This window comes from Quercus lobata, chromosome 10 (genome assembly GCF_001633185.2).
Source record: "Quercus lobata isolate SW786 chromosome 10, ValleyOak3.0 Primary Assembly, whole genome shotgun sequence".
Taxonomy (NCBI): domain Eukaryota; kingdom Viridiplantae; phylum Streptophyta; class Magnoliopsida; order Fagales; family Fagaceae; genus Quercus; species Quercus lobata.
Genome location: NC_044913.1, coordinates 64,466,721 through 64,480,307, shown reverse-complemented (window position 1 = coordinate 64,480,307; position 13,587 = coordinate 64,466,721). Strand labels below are relative to the sequence as shown.

At 39.6% G+C, this 13,587-nt stretch overlaps 1 protein-coding gene across 1 annotated transcript; it reads right to left on the bottom strand.

Annotated features, from left to right (window-relative positions):
- Positions 1-5,465: 5,465 nt before the first annotated feature.
- LOC115965232 lies at positions 5,466-6,500 on the bottom strand. The gene is made up of 3 exons (XM_031084406.1): positions 6,341-6,500; positions 5,840-6,229; positions 5,466-5,581 (listed from the first exon to the last, which is right to left on the bottom strand). The coding sequence occupies exons 1-3, from the start codon at positions 6,498-6,500 to the stop codon at positions 5,466-5,468; spliced, it is 666 nt and encodes a 221-aa protein (XP_030940266.1).
- Between the last annotated feature and the right edge of the window lie 7,087 nt (positions 6,501-13,587).

Genomic DNA, 13,587 nt, shown 5'->3' with positions numbered 1-13,587 from the left:
AACAATTCAAATCACTAGGGACAACATGTCTACCATGTTCAGTCTAAGGAAAGATTTAATTAATTTAGGGAGTTTTAATCTAGTCCCAAGATAACGGAAATTTATAAGATTGCTAAGTTTTCTCAAATCCTCTCTTCTCTTCTAATATATGAAGTACTAATTCAATCCAATAAATATATATCATTCACGCCAATTATCCACTATTCCCTCTCATTTTTCCTATGAAATTTTCTGACTTTTTACTTAGCATATATTCCATCTTGATATTCTAATATATCTAGTTTCATGAGTTGATATCATTGCATCAATGTTTTAAGCCACAGGTAGCACTTGGTTCCAATGCAATTGTTTCGTTGAACTTTGTGAGTTCTTTCAATCTCATCTTCTTTTCACTTGATTTCTTTCTTGCACAAACCTATTATGAATCCTTTCATTTTTACTTTCAATTTCGTTTGCTATTTACTAAATTTGTTGTTCATATGCTTTTTAGATTTTGGTTATCATTTCCAAAATAGTGGTCATGTACTTCAACAAAGAGTGGTCCAAGATTCACCCTATTCCCCATATCCAGAAAAACTTTTGGTACCTATTCTAAGTTAGCTCAAAATAATCTAAAATTGGTATTTTCTCTCAAATGTCCTTTTTTTCCTATCTTTTCACTTTGGAATAAACTAGGTTTTTTTTTTTTTTTTTTTTTTTCACTTACCATATTTCTTGTTCACTTTTTTTATTGTGATATCACTTCTATTTTGTTTTAAACTTGTATTTTGATGTTGTGCAAGTGTGCAATATATTTTGCTGTAAAGTGTATGTTGACCTTCAAATTTTTGTTTCGTTCAATGCCTTCAGGTTGTTTTTGTTTTTTTATTAGTTTTATGTATAAAATTATCTTCTACTTGTTATCATTTCATTGACTTATCTATAATGTTTTGACTTGTCCATTCTCTTATAAGAAGGGTGGCCCAACAAATTTAGAGACCTAAGGCAATATATTTAAATGGAGCTTTTTTATTATCACTTAAATAATATTTAACTAGCGTTTAATATCATAATTTTTTTTTATAACAAAAATCTTTTTTTTTTTTAATTTTGTAATATGCATTTTTTTTTTTTTGGAAAAATGCTAAAGTTATAACAAATTTTACTACAAAAAAACTTACAAATGATATAACAATGAATGTAATTATTGACGCTTCAAGAAGATAATAAACAAGTATTTAAATGAATGATGTTAGAGATATTATAAATTTTACAATATAAAGTTTACAAAGATGTATAACTAATCACAAAAAGTAATTAAAAAATGCATTTAATAAGTTGTTGACATCCACAAATCATATTACTTGTCACATTAATTTGTAAAGATTTTGAAGTAAAATTTATAGTATTTCTAGCATTTTACTATTTGAATTATTTCTTGTGATTAGTGACACATATACTTGTAAGACTCATGTATTTAAAGTTGTATTGTCTCTAGCATTACTCAATTCTTTAGGACTTCCTAAAAGTTAAAAAAAATGTAAAACTAATTTTTTTTTCCCTATATCTCCAAAAAAAAATAATAATAATAATTTTTGCCCCAAAATTTGGGAGCCTTTCTCTAGTAGAGAGCCCAAGGCGATGGCCTAAGTGGCCTAGGCCATAGGCCAGCCCTGCTAATAAGTAGGCCTTTTATTTTACAAAATTTAAAGGTCAGTATTATGTTCACCCATATGAGAGAAAATGTTGAACATATGACTATGGCCTTTGACAGTGTTTTTAAGTGAACCTCGAATTTTAAACTCCATCATAGTTTGTTAACGTCATGAATTATTTTGATGCTATTTTCAAACTTGGGAAGTAATTGATGACATAAATTATTTTAATGTTGTTTCTTATGGTTTCCTACCTTAAAGCTTCCATGCCGGTGACTACAACAACTTACTGGATTATAAGGTAGACACCTATAGTTAGTCTTTTTACTTGTTGGTTTTCATCAAAAAGTATTTAACTAAAAATCATTTGCACACCTCTCTATTAGAAAATTTAAAAATACTAGCTTTGATTGAGGTTTTCCTTTTTTTTTTTTTTGGGGGGGGGGGGGGGGGGGGGTTCTTTACATTATTGTCTTTCTCAACAGGTGACATTCCGATGGTTTCTCTAAATCAGGCAAATGGTTAGAGGATAGTTCCCAATATCTTAAGCATAAGGTGATGGATCCTTTTGTATAAACTAACAAAGATGGTATATTATTCACTATTTTTAATACAATTTGGTTTTGTGACTTATAAGATGGAGTGATAAATTAAAGTACTCTATGTTTTAGCTACTTATGGTGAATACTGATATAAGTAGTTTAAGCTACCACGGCAACGCACCTGCACCCGCACCCGCACCCGCACCCGAATCCAGAAATGCACCCGTGCTTCATAGGTTATCAGTCTCCACAAACTAGAAAAGAGAGTAAAAATAGACTATGTAGGTACCACTCCCAATTCTGTAACTGGCAGATTACATGCAAACCATTCAATATTTTCTCACCATAGATTATATGCGTGAATCCAAGGTGCAGTTAATCATCTTGATGTTTTTCAGAAATTGTCAAAACTAGGAATACCGGGTGACTCTTGCTGTATACTTCTTGTATACTTAGGTACTCCTTTTTAGGATTTTGAATAAAATTTTCTTTAATTATCATGTTAGGACATATGTGAATCATGTTAGGAACATATGTCAATATAGAATTGGCTAATCCTTTGACAAAACACACTTTACATGTAATTGGGTAGATCAATGATATGTTTAATGCTTCAAGGAACAAGATTTCAAGTTCAAGTGTTAAAACCATACAAGTCTGTCTAAGAATCAAATAAAGAAGTGCTGGATTTTAAAGCTCGACAGCTAGTATCTATCGAGGTTTAAAAAGCTGTTTCAGCCCGATACTTGACAGCTGCTCGACAGATAGGGTATCTATCGAGATTTATGAAAATCAGTTTTTTAGATCTAATTTCACTCCAATTTGTGAATACATGTTTGGACTTTCTTTTCTCACAACCCTAAACATATATAAAGATTGTTTTAAGGGTCGTCACAGTTGATGCAACTCAATACAAAAGTTTTTTACAAGCATATTGTGAACTGGAGACATATGCCCTAGTTCATTTTTCTATTCAAGAAGTTGTTGTGTTTGTACACAGTAGGGTTTTGTAACCAAGGAGTTTCGTGATCTTTATCATGTGATGAGCTGAAGAACTTTGCAGCCAACAACTTTCTCAAGTTGGTGAGTAAGCTACGTACTGGCATCTGCACATTGAATTGGTTAGTCACGTACTGGGAACCGAGCATTAAAAGGAGAGATTGTCACTATAGAACAAGTCCAATTGGATATTGGGATAAGGGTTCAACTATAGGTTGTTATAAGGTACTAGGATTCCTTTACTTGTAATCGCTTGTTGTGATAATAGTGAATTTTCGGGAGTGGTGACCTTAAAATCACCCTGTGGGGTTTTTACTGTGTAGGTTTTTCCCATTTGTAAACAAATTACTGTGTTAATTTATTTTTTGCTGCATATTTAGTTTAATTGGTGATTTGTTTGTGCTACCACACTTATTGCTTGCTAATTAAATTAATTAATTAACTTTGCTAATTAATTAGTTAATTCATCACAAGGAGTACTACATTTTTGGCCTATCATATCAAAAAAAAAAAAAAAAAAATCACAGCAGGTTCATAATCGAATCACTACTCAACAAGTACCTCTCTTATACTATAATAAACCACAACAGATCGTGATTACAAACACTACCTACGAAAAGATAGACTCCTTTTGAAACCACAAATTAAATTTTCTAATAAGTATTTGGATCATCTGAACACTGCTCAGTGTAGACTTCATAATAAATTAGCATTTATACTGACTACATCAGAACAAGATGCTAACGATGCAGCTAAAACACCATGCAAAACACGATAAATGCAGGTGTCTAACCAAGACCAATGAGACAGTTGGTCTACATAAAAAAAGGGTATCAATCACAATCACATGTATAGAACTTAGAAGATTGATTTCTGTGTTATTGCAAACTAACTTGGCCAGATCCACACTAGATTTTGCATATGTGAATGCCTTGACACCAGTTTAGACACTCTACCATTTTGCCATTGCATTTAATGAAAGTAATTACCATTTAGTGGCAACAAGGGAAATGATTGACTTCAAACCATAAAATTATGTAAAATACATAGTGATACTAAGTCAAGTTATGAATGTTGTTAAAGGATTTGAAGCAAATTGTAAAACTTTCATACATATAACCACAAAACTTTTGAGATACAAATGAACCTTGTGATAGTAATAGATAAAATCTTAGAAGGAAATTACAATTAACAGCTTATGTTAAGTAAATACTAAATACCCAAAATGCCAAAATGGAAAAAATCCTCAATTTTTTTTTCACTTACTAATAATACAAAGCCCAATAAACAAGCCAGATTATAGAAAAGAAAAATAAATGAATGACTATATACCTAAGTTAGGAAGCTTAAGTTATGTTTAACTGAGTCATCATAAAACCCTTGTGCCTGCCAAGCCAAAGATGCAGAGGGGGCATAGTATCTATTCATACAATCATACACAACTTCTTCAATGTTGTCATTTGCTGACAAAAGAATGCGCTTTTTCAAGCTGCCTTATCTTGTCATGCAACACTTCAATGGTAGAATTTGCATCCTACACAGACAACATTGCTCTACACATAAGTAATCCTCTCAAGAAATAAAATGGACTATTGTAAAAAAAAAAAAAAAAAAAAAAAAAAAAAAAAACACACACACAAATATGCGTGTATTAGGGTTTGTGAACTTTAGACCCACCTTGTTTACTTGTATAGCACACTTACTTGTACTGCACACTCTCCCTTCTATATAAAGGTACTCATGTATATTCTATTATTTGTGAAATACAATACTATTCATTCAGTATTTCTAACATGGTATCAGAGCCACTGCTCTAATCCTCTGGTGTGCCGCTCTTAAGCAGTCTTGTCTTCTTGGGTGTCATCCACTGTAGCTATCGTTGTGAGCAGCACCATTGCCTCCACTGCGACTCCAGTACATCAAAGACCATTGCCTTGCTGCCACCACTGGTTTTGCTTCTCCGATCAGACCACAGATTGCACCATCAAAAATTACTCTTTTGTGAAAAATCATCTTCATCAGACCATTCACGCGCCTCCACGCACCGCTAAAAGTCTTGGCGGTAAAATTACGTGCCTCCACATGCTGCCTATCTTATTCACGAGCCTCCACGAGTCATCACGCGCTTCCTTACACCTACACGCACCAGAACCCCGTCCGCTGACGTCATCAATTACGCTACGTCAGCCCTAATGACGTCATCAAGCCACGTCATCACTTGCTTATGTCAGCTTGCTTACGTCAACGATTTCACCCAGTCGGCTTGTGTACATCACCACTCAATTAGTGCTTATGTCATCCCACTGACGTCATCACCGTTGACTTTGACTGCATCAGTTGACCTTTGACCGCCGCCTTTGATCGTTGACTTTGACTGTTGACTTTTTTGCCCCAAGTGCTGAAGAGCTGTAATTGCATGTGAACAAGGGATCTTTCGATTTTGCCACTTTCCACAACGACATGTTCTGTCCATTATGTTTATTTCATGACTATGGTGTCCCCTCCAAAGCTATGGATATTGTATGCGGTAATTACTTGATATATACCATTCAAATTATTATACGCATGTATTCTCAAAAAAAAATTTATTATTATACGCATGTACTTGGTGTGTTGTAGATTTTTGTAGGTTTTGTCCAAAGATTTTTAAGGCGTATTTACTACACATCTTGCCCTTTGAGAGATCATGAGTAATTTCTTTGTGTCGATCATGGAAATACGCGACAAGTTTGCTCCAAGTGAATTCAACCATTGCAGAAATGGGCAGGCCATGGGCACCTTTGAGTACTCCATTGAAGGACTCCGAGACATTAGTTGTCATAACCCCATAACGGTATCCACCATCATGTAGCTGGGTCCACATGTCTAGATCCTCTTTCATTAGATATGTGTATGGCATGATGGATGAGTCAGGTTCACTTTCCTGCCGCTCAGTTTTCAGTTTCTTCCTAAGGGCCTCAATCTCTGCTTCCTTGATAGATTGCATGTACAACTCAAATTTAGCTTCCTGAGTAACGTGCCCCGCTTTCAAGGCCAATAACTTTAAAGTGGCGTCTTGAAAATGTGTGTTGAAATTGCTAGCAACATGTCGAAGGCAATATCTGTGAAATACTAGTACTCGTCCATCATCATCTCTAGGCTAGTTTGCAATTGCGTTTTGAATACCCTTATGTCGGTCAGAAATTATGTAGATGTCCTTATTTGCTATCACATCCCCCAGTGAAATCTTCAAGCATTCTAAAAACCACCCCCAACTAGGCCCTGACTCTTTGTCCACAACAGCAAAGGCGAGAGGCAAAACCTTGTTGTTGGCATCGGTGGCCATTGCAATCAACAACACCCCTCAATATTTACCATACAAATGGGTCTCATCAATACTGATACTGGCTTACAATGTCTGAATCCTTCAATGCATGGAGCAAAAGTCCAAAATACATAACGCAATATTGAATCACCGAACTCATCCCTAGATATGGTGTGATACCAGTACCAGGTGCTAGTTTCTTGATCGAAGTATGCCAACAACAATTTTTTTAACCTTTGGTAAGACTCTTCCCAATTCCCGAATATCTTTGCAATAGCCTTTTGTTTCACATCCCATATCTTATAGTAAGAAAACTTATGTCCATAGTACTTCGCTTTAATGAAGTCTCTGAGGTGATCAATTGTGGCCGTGTGATTTTTTTGCAACGTTGGCACAAATTCTGCTACAAGAAAATTACAATCCATCATTCTACCATCAAGGGCCGTGCTAAGGGGCATACAACTGTGAGGACCCCCATAAGATGTGACCATCCATAGGCCGAGTTTAGGCTTCACGACTGCCCCAGCGTACCACTTGCATGACTCATCCACGCATTTCACAGACAATCTATTTCTAGTCGACCTACTAGTCATACAATTTCTGTTATGCTTTACGGCGTAAATTGTTAGTGCATGTTTCACTGCATCTTTATTCGCAAAAATCAACCCTGTACTAAAAGGCATGTCCTCTTTCCAAGAAGAAGCAAATGCTTGCTGAACAACTTCAGGATCAACCATATTTTGCCAAGTATTTGCAGAAAATGATGAGGTAGGAGGTTCATAAACAAAGGGAGTATTTGTAACATGCTGAACTCTAATAGTAGCGTTCGCATCATCTTCATCACATTCAACCATATCATCAACATAAGGATTGGGAGTAATTTCATGGTCATCAACACACCTGTCAAAGTCGTCTCGCTTAATCCTTTCTTCATACTCATCTCTATCATCAAGATCTTCACCATTAATGGTAGCATAATCAACATAGTCTTCATCTTCATCTTCAACTACTAGAAGTGTAGAGGATTCACCTCGATGTGTACAAAATTGATCTTCATATCTATTGCCAAGTTCGCTCTCAACTGTTTTTGGTGTCTCTTGAAAAGGGGGTGTATAGCCTCCCAATGTGATGCATTGATCATTTAGGACTGCAAACTGTAGAGATGTAGTTGTTTGTACAATTTCCTCTACATCGACTTCTGCACGCAGCTCCAAAGTGACGTATAACTCAAAATCTGCTACTTGTTCCCATTTCTGCATCTTGCTAAACATGATCTTCGCATGTTTGTCTTCTGTTATCGCCATATATCTGTAATTAATGCATTGATTGAGGACTTTATGTGGAGAATGGAAAGTAATATGTATGTCATGCAAAGCAAGGTTCACTTGTAGTTCTTCCATAATTTTTACTTTCAAATCATTTAGGGTCTTTAGCTTACGGCATATCATCATATAGTAGCACTGGATACCCGGACCTTGAGATGGGAATCCGTCATAAGGGTTGGCATTGTTAAGGGGTCCACCGTAGTATATATTTATATGGATCATTGTCAACCTATAGATCATCAAGTGCAATTGTGTTAGTGACAAATTTATAACTCTCAATCAACATCAATCACAAAACTTTGCGTATGAAATGCCAACAATACTAACCTCAACCAAATTTGCATATACTCACCTCAGGTCAAATACAAAAATAGTCATTACCAATTTCATATTCTTTTAAAATTCCAAATTATTCTAGGGGCATGACTTTCAAAACTCATTCAAATAAGTTACGAGGAACAAAAATATTATTCCAACCAGTTATCCATTGAAATCTCTATTACAAATCTTAAACAAATATATCTTAAAATAATTTATGCTAAAAAGACTACAAATACTATTTTAAGTATCAAACTCATAATCCATTTCATACCCATGATAAAGACCTAAAAGTACCAAATATTCCTAACAATTAATCACAATATTTAGTACTAAATAATCCCAATAATTAATCACAATATTAAAAAATTTTTTTAAAACCTAGCAAATAATTTAATCACAATATTTATACTAACAAAAAATAAACAAATATTCCCAATATATTGTAATAACATAATTAATCACAATATTAATTTTTTTTAAAAAAAACTTAGAAAATGATTTAATCACAATATACACTTACCAAAAAAAAAAAATTCTCAATATATTGTTGTACGGCACCTAAACGCCCAAGTTCATATTGGGCCTTGGACCATGAATCAATGATATGTGCCAAGGATCTAGTCTTCACATCGACAAAGGCCTCGGCCCAGACCCATGAATAGCCACCAACGTGGACTAAGTATTGTCAGGACACTTGGAAAGCGGATCGCATACGTCCTGCTCACAGGATGCTCGGGAAACCATTCCCGGTAACTATGCACTGCTCGGTCACATCGCCCGGACACATCACCGTTTACGTGCCCGACAGAATCTTAGGAAACTCCGCTGCTGAACATATTAACTGAAGTGGGAACCATTTCCAAGGCCACTCGTACCTAAAAACCCACTTAAGCCCATTGACACTAGACCTTTCTTTGCACTAAGGGAGAAGATAATGATGATCACCCCATTAACGAAGGCTATAAATAGGAGAAATGAATGGATAGTTAGGGGATGCAATTCTGAGGGAAAGCAGAGAGTAAGAAAGAGAAAGAGAGAGAAAGGAGTTAACGTTGAGAAAAAGGGAGAAAAGTGTTTGCATTGGGTCCCTTAGCCTAGGACAACCAAAGGTAGGATACTCAGACCCACCAAATAAATAGATTGTGAGCCCAAATAGTAGTTTGGCCCATCAAGTCCGTCCTTGGAGCTTACAATTGGCGCCCACCGTAGGGCTCTCCTACGATGCTGTAGTTTTAGAGGGACTCAAACTCGGAGACAATGTCTGAGAGGCGTTCGGGGGACCGCGCGGGAATCAGATCCGAAGGGTCTTCCCTGGGGTCAAGTTGGCAAGAGCGCAGACAGAAAGAACGAGAAGATAGGAGGCATGACCAACTAGAAGTGATGTCCGGCACGGGAGATGGTTTTTGGCTCCACGGGACGTAGGTGGAGGGAGGAACGGGACAAAAAAGTCGAACGGCTCCGTAGATTAGTCAGGAGTTTGGAGCTAGAGGTGAGAGGTAGGCACTGGGGAGGAGACAGAAATGACCAGCAGCAGTAGGACGGGATTGGGGGAAACAGATATGAAGAGGGATCCAATCAGTCTGGACCTCGACTACAACAGAGTCGTTCACATTCCCGGGAATCATATCGGTACCGAGACCGTTCGCATTCGAGAGGGTTTCGACGAAATAGGAACTGGTCTCACTCCCGGGAAACGGGGCAATGCCGAGGCCGTTCACATTCTTAGGAAAATCAAGTAAGGGATTCGCTCTCCCCAAAAGAGGGGCGACCCTAGAATGCTGCCATGGACGCCATGAGCCGCGCTTTGCGAAAAGCACCTCGGTCCCCGTTTTCGAGCGAAATTGAGTGAGCCGAAATGCCGGACAGGTTTGCCCGCCCACCGTTCAACTGCTATGACGGGAAGACTGATCTGGTAGAACACATCAGCCATTATATTCAGATGATGTCTTTGCATACTCATAACGATGCGCTCATGTGCAAGGTATTTCCCACGAGTTTGGGACCGACTGCATTGAGATGGTTTAATGGGTTACAGAAACATACGAAGTTTCTCCGAACTGATTCAAGAGTTCGGAGTCCAGTTTGTGACGTGCAGCCGAGTACCTCAGCCAGTAGATGCGCTCCTGTCAATGAAAATGAGGGGCGAGAGACACCCTCTGTAGTTACGCCAGCCGGTATTAGGACCTATACAACGAGATCGGTGGGGATAACGAAAGGGTGGCGACAAGCACATTTAGAATGGGGTTGCCCGAGGATTCAGGGCTGCAAGAGTCATTGGCCAAAAAGCCGCCCGAAGGCATGCGGCAGCTTATAAGACGCATCGAGGAATACAAACGATTAGAAGATAACTGGCTACAGAGCAAAGGCAAAGCAACGATGTTGACTCGTCCCCGGCAGGCAGGTTTCTCGTTCAGGCCCCGTGGGGGTTCGGCGATTTAAGAACCGGCCACACAAATGGGAGAAGTGAACGTGACGTTTAAGGAACCGGTACACAGGATTCTTGACCGGATCAAACATGAGTTGTATTTTCGGTGGTCGAACAAGATGGGCAAGGATCCATCTAGAAGGAATCAAAGACTATACTGCACTTACCACCGAGATAGGGGTCACACCACCGAACAATGTCGGGTATTAAAAGACCACCTCGGGTAGCTAGTCAAGGCCAGACACTTAAAGGATTTCGTGCTAGACTCGGGGGATAGAATAGCAGGGTAAGATATCCGGCAAAGGGGAAACCCTCTCCCACCCTCTGTGGGGATAATTGAAGTAATCCATGTTGCGTCGGAGAAGCTCATTGTAGGAAGAAGGAAAGGAGTGTTGACAGTAGTGCCAGTAAAAGGTAACCCGGGTCTACAATCGTTGGGTAAGAAGATGAAGTTTGCACGGGAGCCTGTCTCGTTTGATGATGGTGATCTAGAGGGGACAATTTAGCCACATGATGACGCGTTAGTGGTCACGGCCTGGATAAACGGCTTCTTAGTAAAAAGGGTGATGATAAACCAGAGAAGCGGGGCCGATGTGATGTACCCCGATCTGTTCAAAGGACTTAGGCTGAAGAAGGAGGACCTCATGAAGCACACTTCACCTTTGGTTGGATTTGATGGCAAAGTAGTGATTCCTGAAGGGCAAATCTCCCTCCCCGTGATTATAGGAGGGAAAGAGGTATCTATAATAGTAAGCTCATTTTCCCCGTATACTGCCATCTTGGGAAGACCATAGATCCACTCAATGAGGGCTATCCCATCAACATTGCATGTAAAGATCAAATTCTCAACCAAGCGGGGAGTTATTATAATAAAAGGAGACCAGCAAGTGGCCAGACAGTGCCTTACTGCCGTAATGAACTGGAAGCAAGGGAATCAAATCAGTCAGGGAGAAATCACCGGGCAATTGGATGGAGACATGGAGGCTAGGCGGCCCGAACAGGGGCGCATTGAATAGGAAGATGTGTCTCGGAAAAACCTGTTATTGCAATTAAAGGATCCCCGGGAAAGAATGGGGGCGGGTGTGCTGAGGAGTTAGTAAAGGGAAAAATATTACCGAACACTAATAAACATTTTCAGGTCGGAGTAAGCATGAGTCACAAGGAAAGAGTCCAAGTATTACTATTTCTGGTTCAAAACTTAGATGTTTTCGCTTGGGATCCCTATGAAATTCCCAGGGTTGATCCTGGGTTTATCGTCCACAAACTCAATGTAGATCCCTCACATCCCCCGAAGAAGCAGAAGCCGAGAAGGTCGGCTAAAGACCACGTTGAGGCGGTGAGACAGGAGGTGGAGAAGCTGAAGGAGGCAAGGGCTATAAGAGAAACCTTTTTTCGGGAATGGCTGGCAAATACCGTTGTTGTTCGGAAGAAGAACGACAAATGGAGGGTTTGTGTGGATTTCATAGATCTGAACCGGGCATGCCCAAAGGACCCGTTCCCCATGCCAAAGATTGACCAATTAGTGGACGCCACTTGCGGGCACCCGAGGATGAGCTTCCTGGATGCCTTCCAAGGGCACCATCAGATTGCCCTGGCTAATGAAGACCAGGAGAAAGCGGCGTTCATATCCCCCGATGCCAATTACCATTACGTGATGCCTATTGGGCTAAAGAATGCCAAGGCGACATACCAACGGATGATGACGAGAATGTTTCGGGATAAAATTGGGTATACGATTAAAGTGTATATCGACGATATGGTGGTAAAAAGCAAGCAAGAGGCTCGGTATGTAGAGGATCTCCGGGGAGTGTTCGAGGTGCTGCAAAAGCACAGATTTCGTCTTAACGCAGAAAAATGCACCTTTGAAGTAGGGGCTGGCAAATTTTTGGGGTACTTGATCACCAACAGGGGGATAGAAGTAAATCCCGACCAAATTGAAGCCATGAAGCGACTCCAGTTGCCGAGCAACCCGAAAGAAGTACAGGTATTGACCGGGTTGTTGGTCGTTCTCAACCGTTTCATCTCAAAATTTTCGGATCGCTGCCGACCTTTTTATCAGCTTTTAAAGAAGTGGAAGGGGTTTTGGTGGGATGGTGAATGTGAAAAAGCTTTCCAGGACCTTAAGGAGTACTTAGTGCGAGCACCAATGTTGAATGCACTAGAGCCCGGAGAGGAATTATTCATGTACCTCTCGGTATCCGAACATGCTGTAAGTGCTGTGCTTTTAAGGGACCAAGGAGTACAACAGCCAGTGTATTATATCAGCAAAACTCTAGTTGACGTCAAGACCAGGTACTTGCCCTTGGAGAAGTTAGTGTTGGCCCTAATACATGCTACCAGGAAATTGCCTCAGTACTTCTAAGCTCATACCGTATATGTGCTGACCGAACATCCTTTACAGTCATTATTGAAAAGATCTGATCTTACGGGGCGAATAGCTAAATGGGGGACACGGCTCGGGGCATTCGACGTGAGGTATAAGCCGAGAAGTGCAGTAAAGGGACAGGTGTTAGCAGATTTTGTAGTAGAATTCTTTTCCAAGGGGGAAATGGTCTGTCAGGTGGAGCATCGCCCGTGGAAGGTACATGTGGATGGGGCTTCCAGCACTAAAGGGGCCGAAGCTGGGATTGTCATAATCACTCCGGAAGGAATTCTCTTGGAACATTCGTTCAGGCTGGGGTTTAATGCCTCCAACAATGAGGTAGAGTATAAAGCATTGCTTGCCGGACTGAGGGCTATTTCACGGTTAGAGGCCCGGGACGTGGAGATCTATTCGGATTCAAGACTCATTGTCAACTAGGTACAGGGGAATTTTGAGGCTTGAGATCCTCGGATGAAAGCCTACTTGGACTTGGTGAAACAGGTCATGGACGGCTTTTGTACGGTGAAGGTGATTCAAGTGGCCCGAGCGCAGAATAAACATGCCGACTCTCTCGCCACTCTGGCATCGTCAATTGCCAAGGATATTCCCCGGCTTATCAGAGTGGAACTCATCCCCTAGCCCAACATTAAGGTGGCAGGAAGTGAGGGGCTGCGA

Coding starts and splice junctions, on each gene's coding strand:
- LOC115965232 (XM_031084406.1), bottom strand. CDS start 6,500: ATGGCCACCGATGCCAACAACAAGGTTTTGCCTCTCGCCTTTGCTGTT. Junction 6,230..6,340: donor AATTTCTGACCGACATAAGG/GTATTCAAAACG, acceptor CACATTTTCAAG/ACGCCACTTTAAAGTTATTG. Junction 5,582..5,839: donor TCTCTCAAAGGGCAAGATGT/GTAGTAAATACG, acceptor ATGCAATTACAG/CTCTTCAGCACTTGGGGCAA.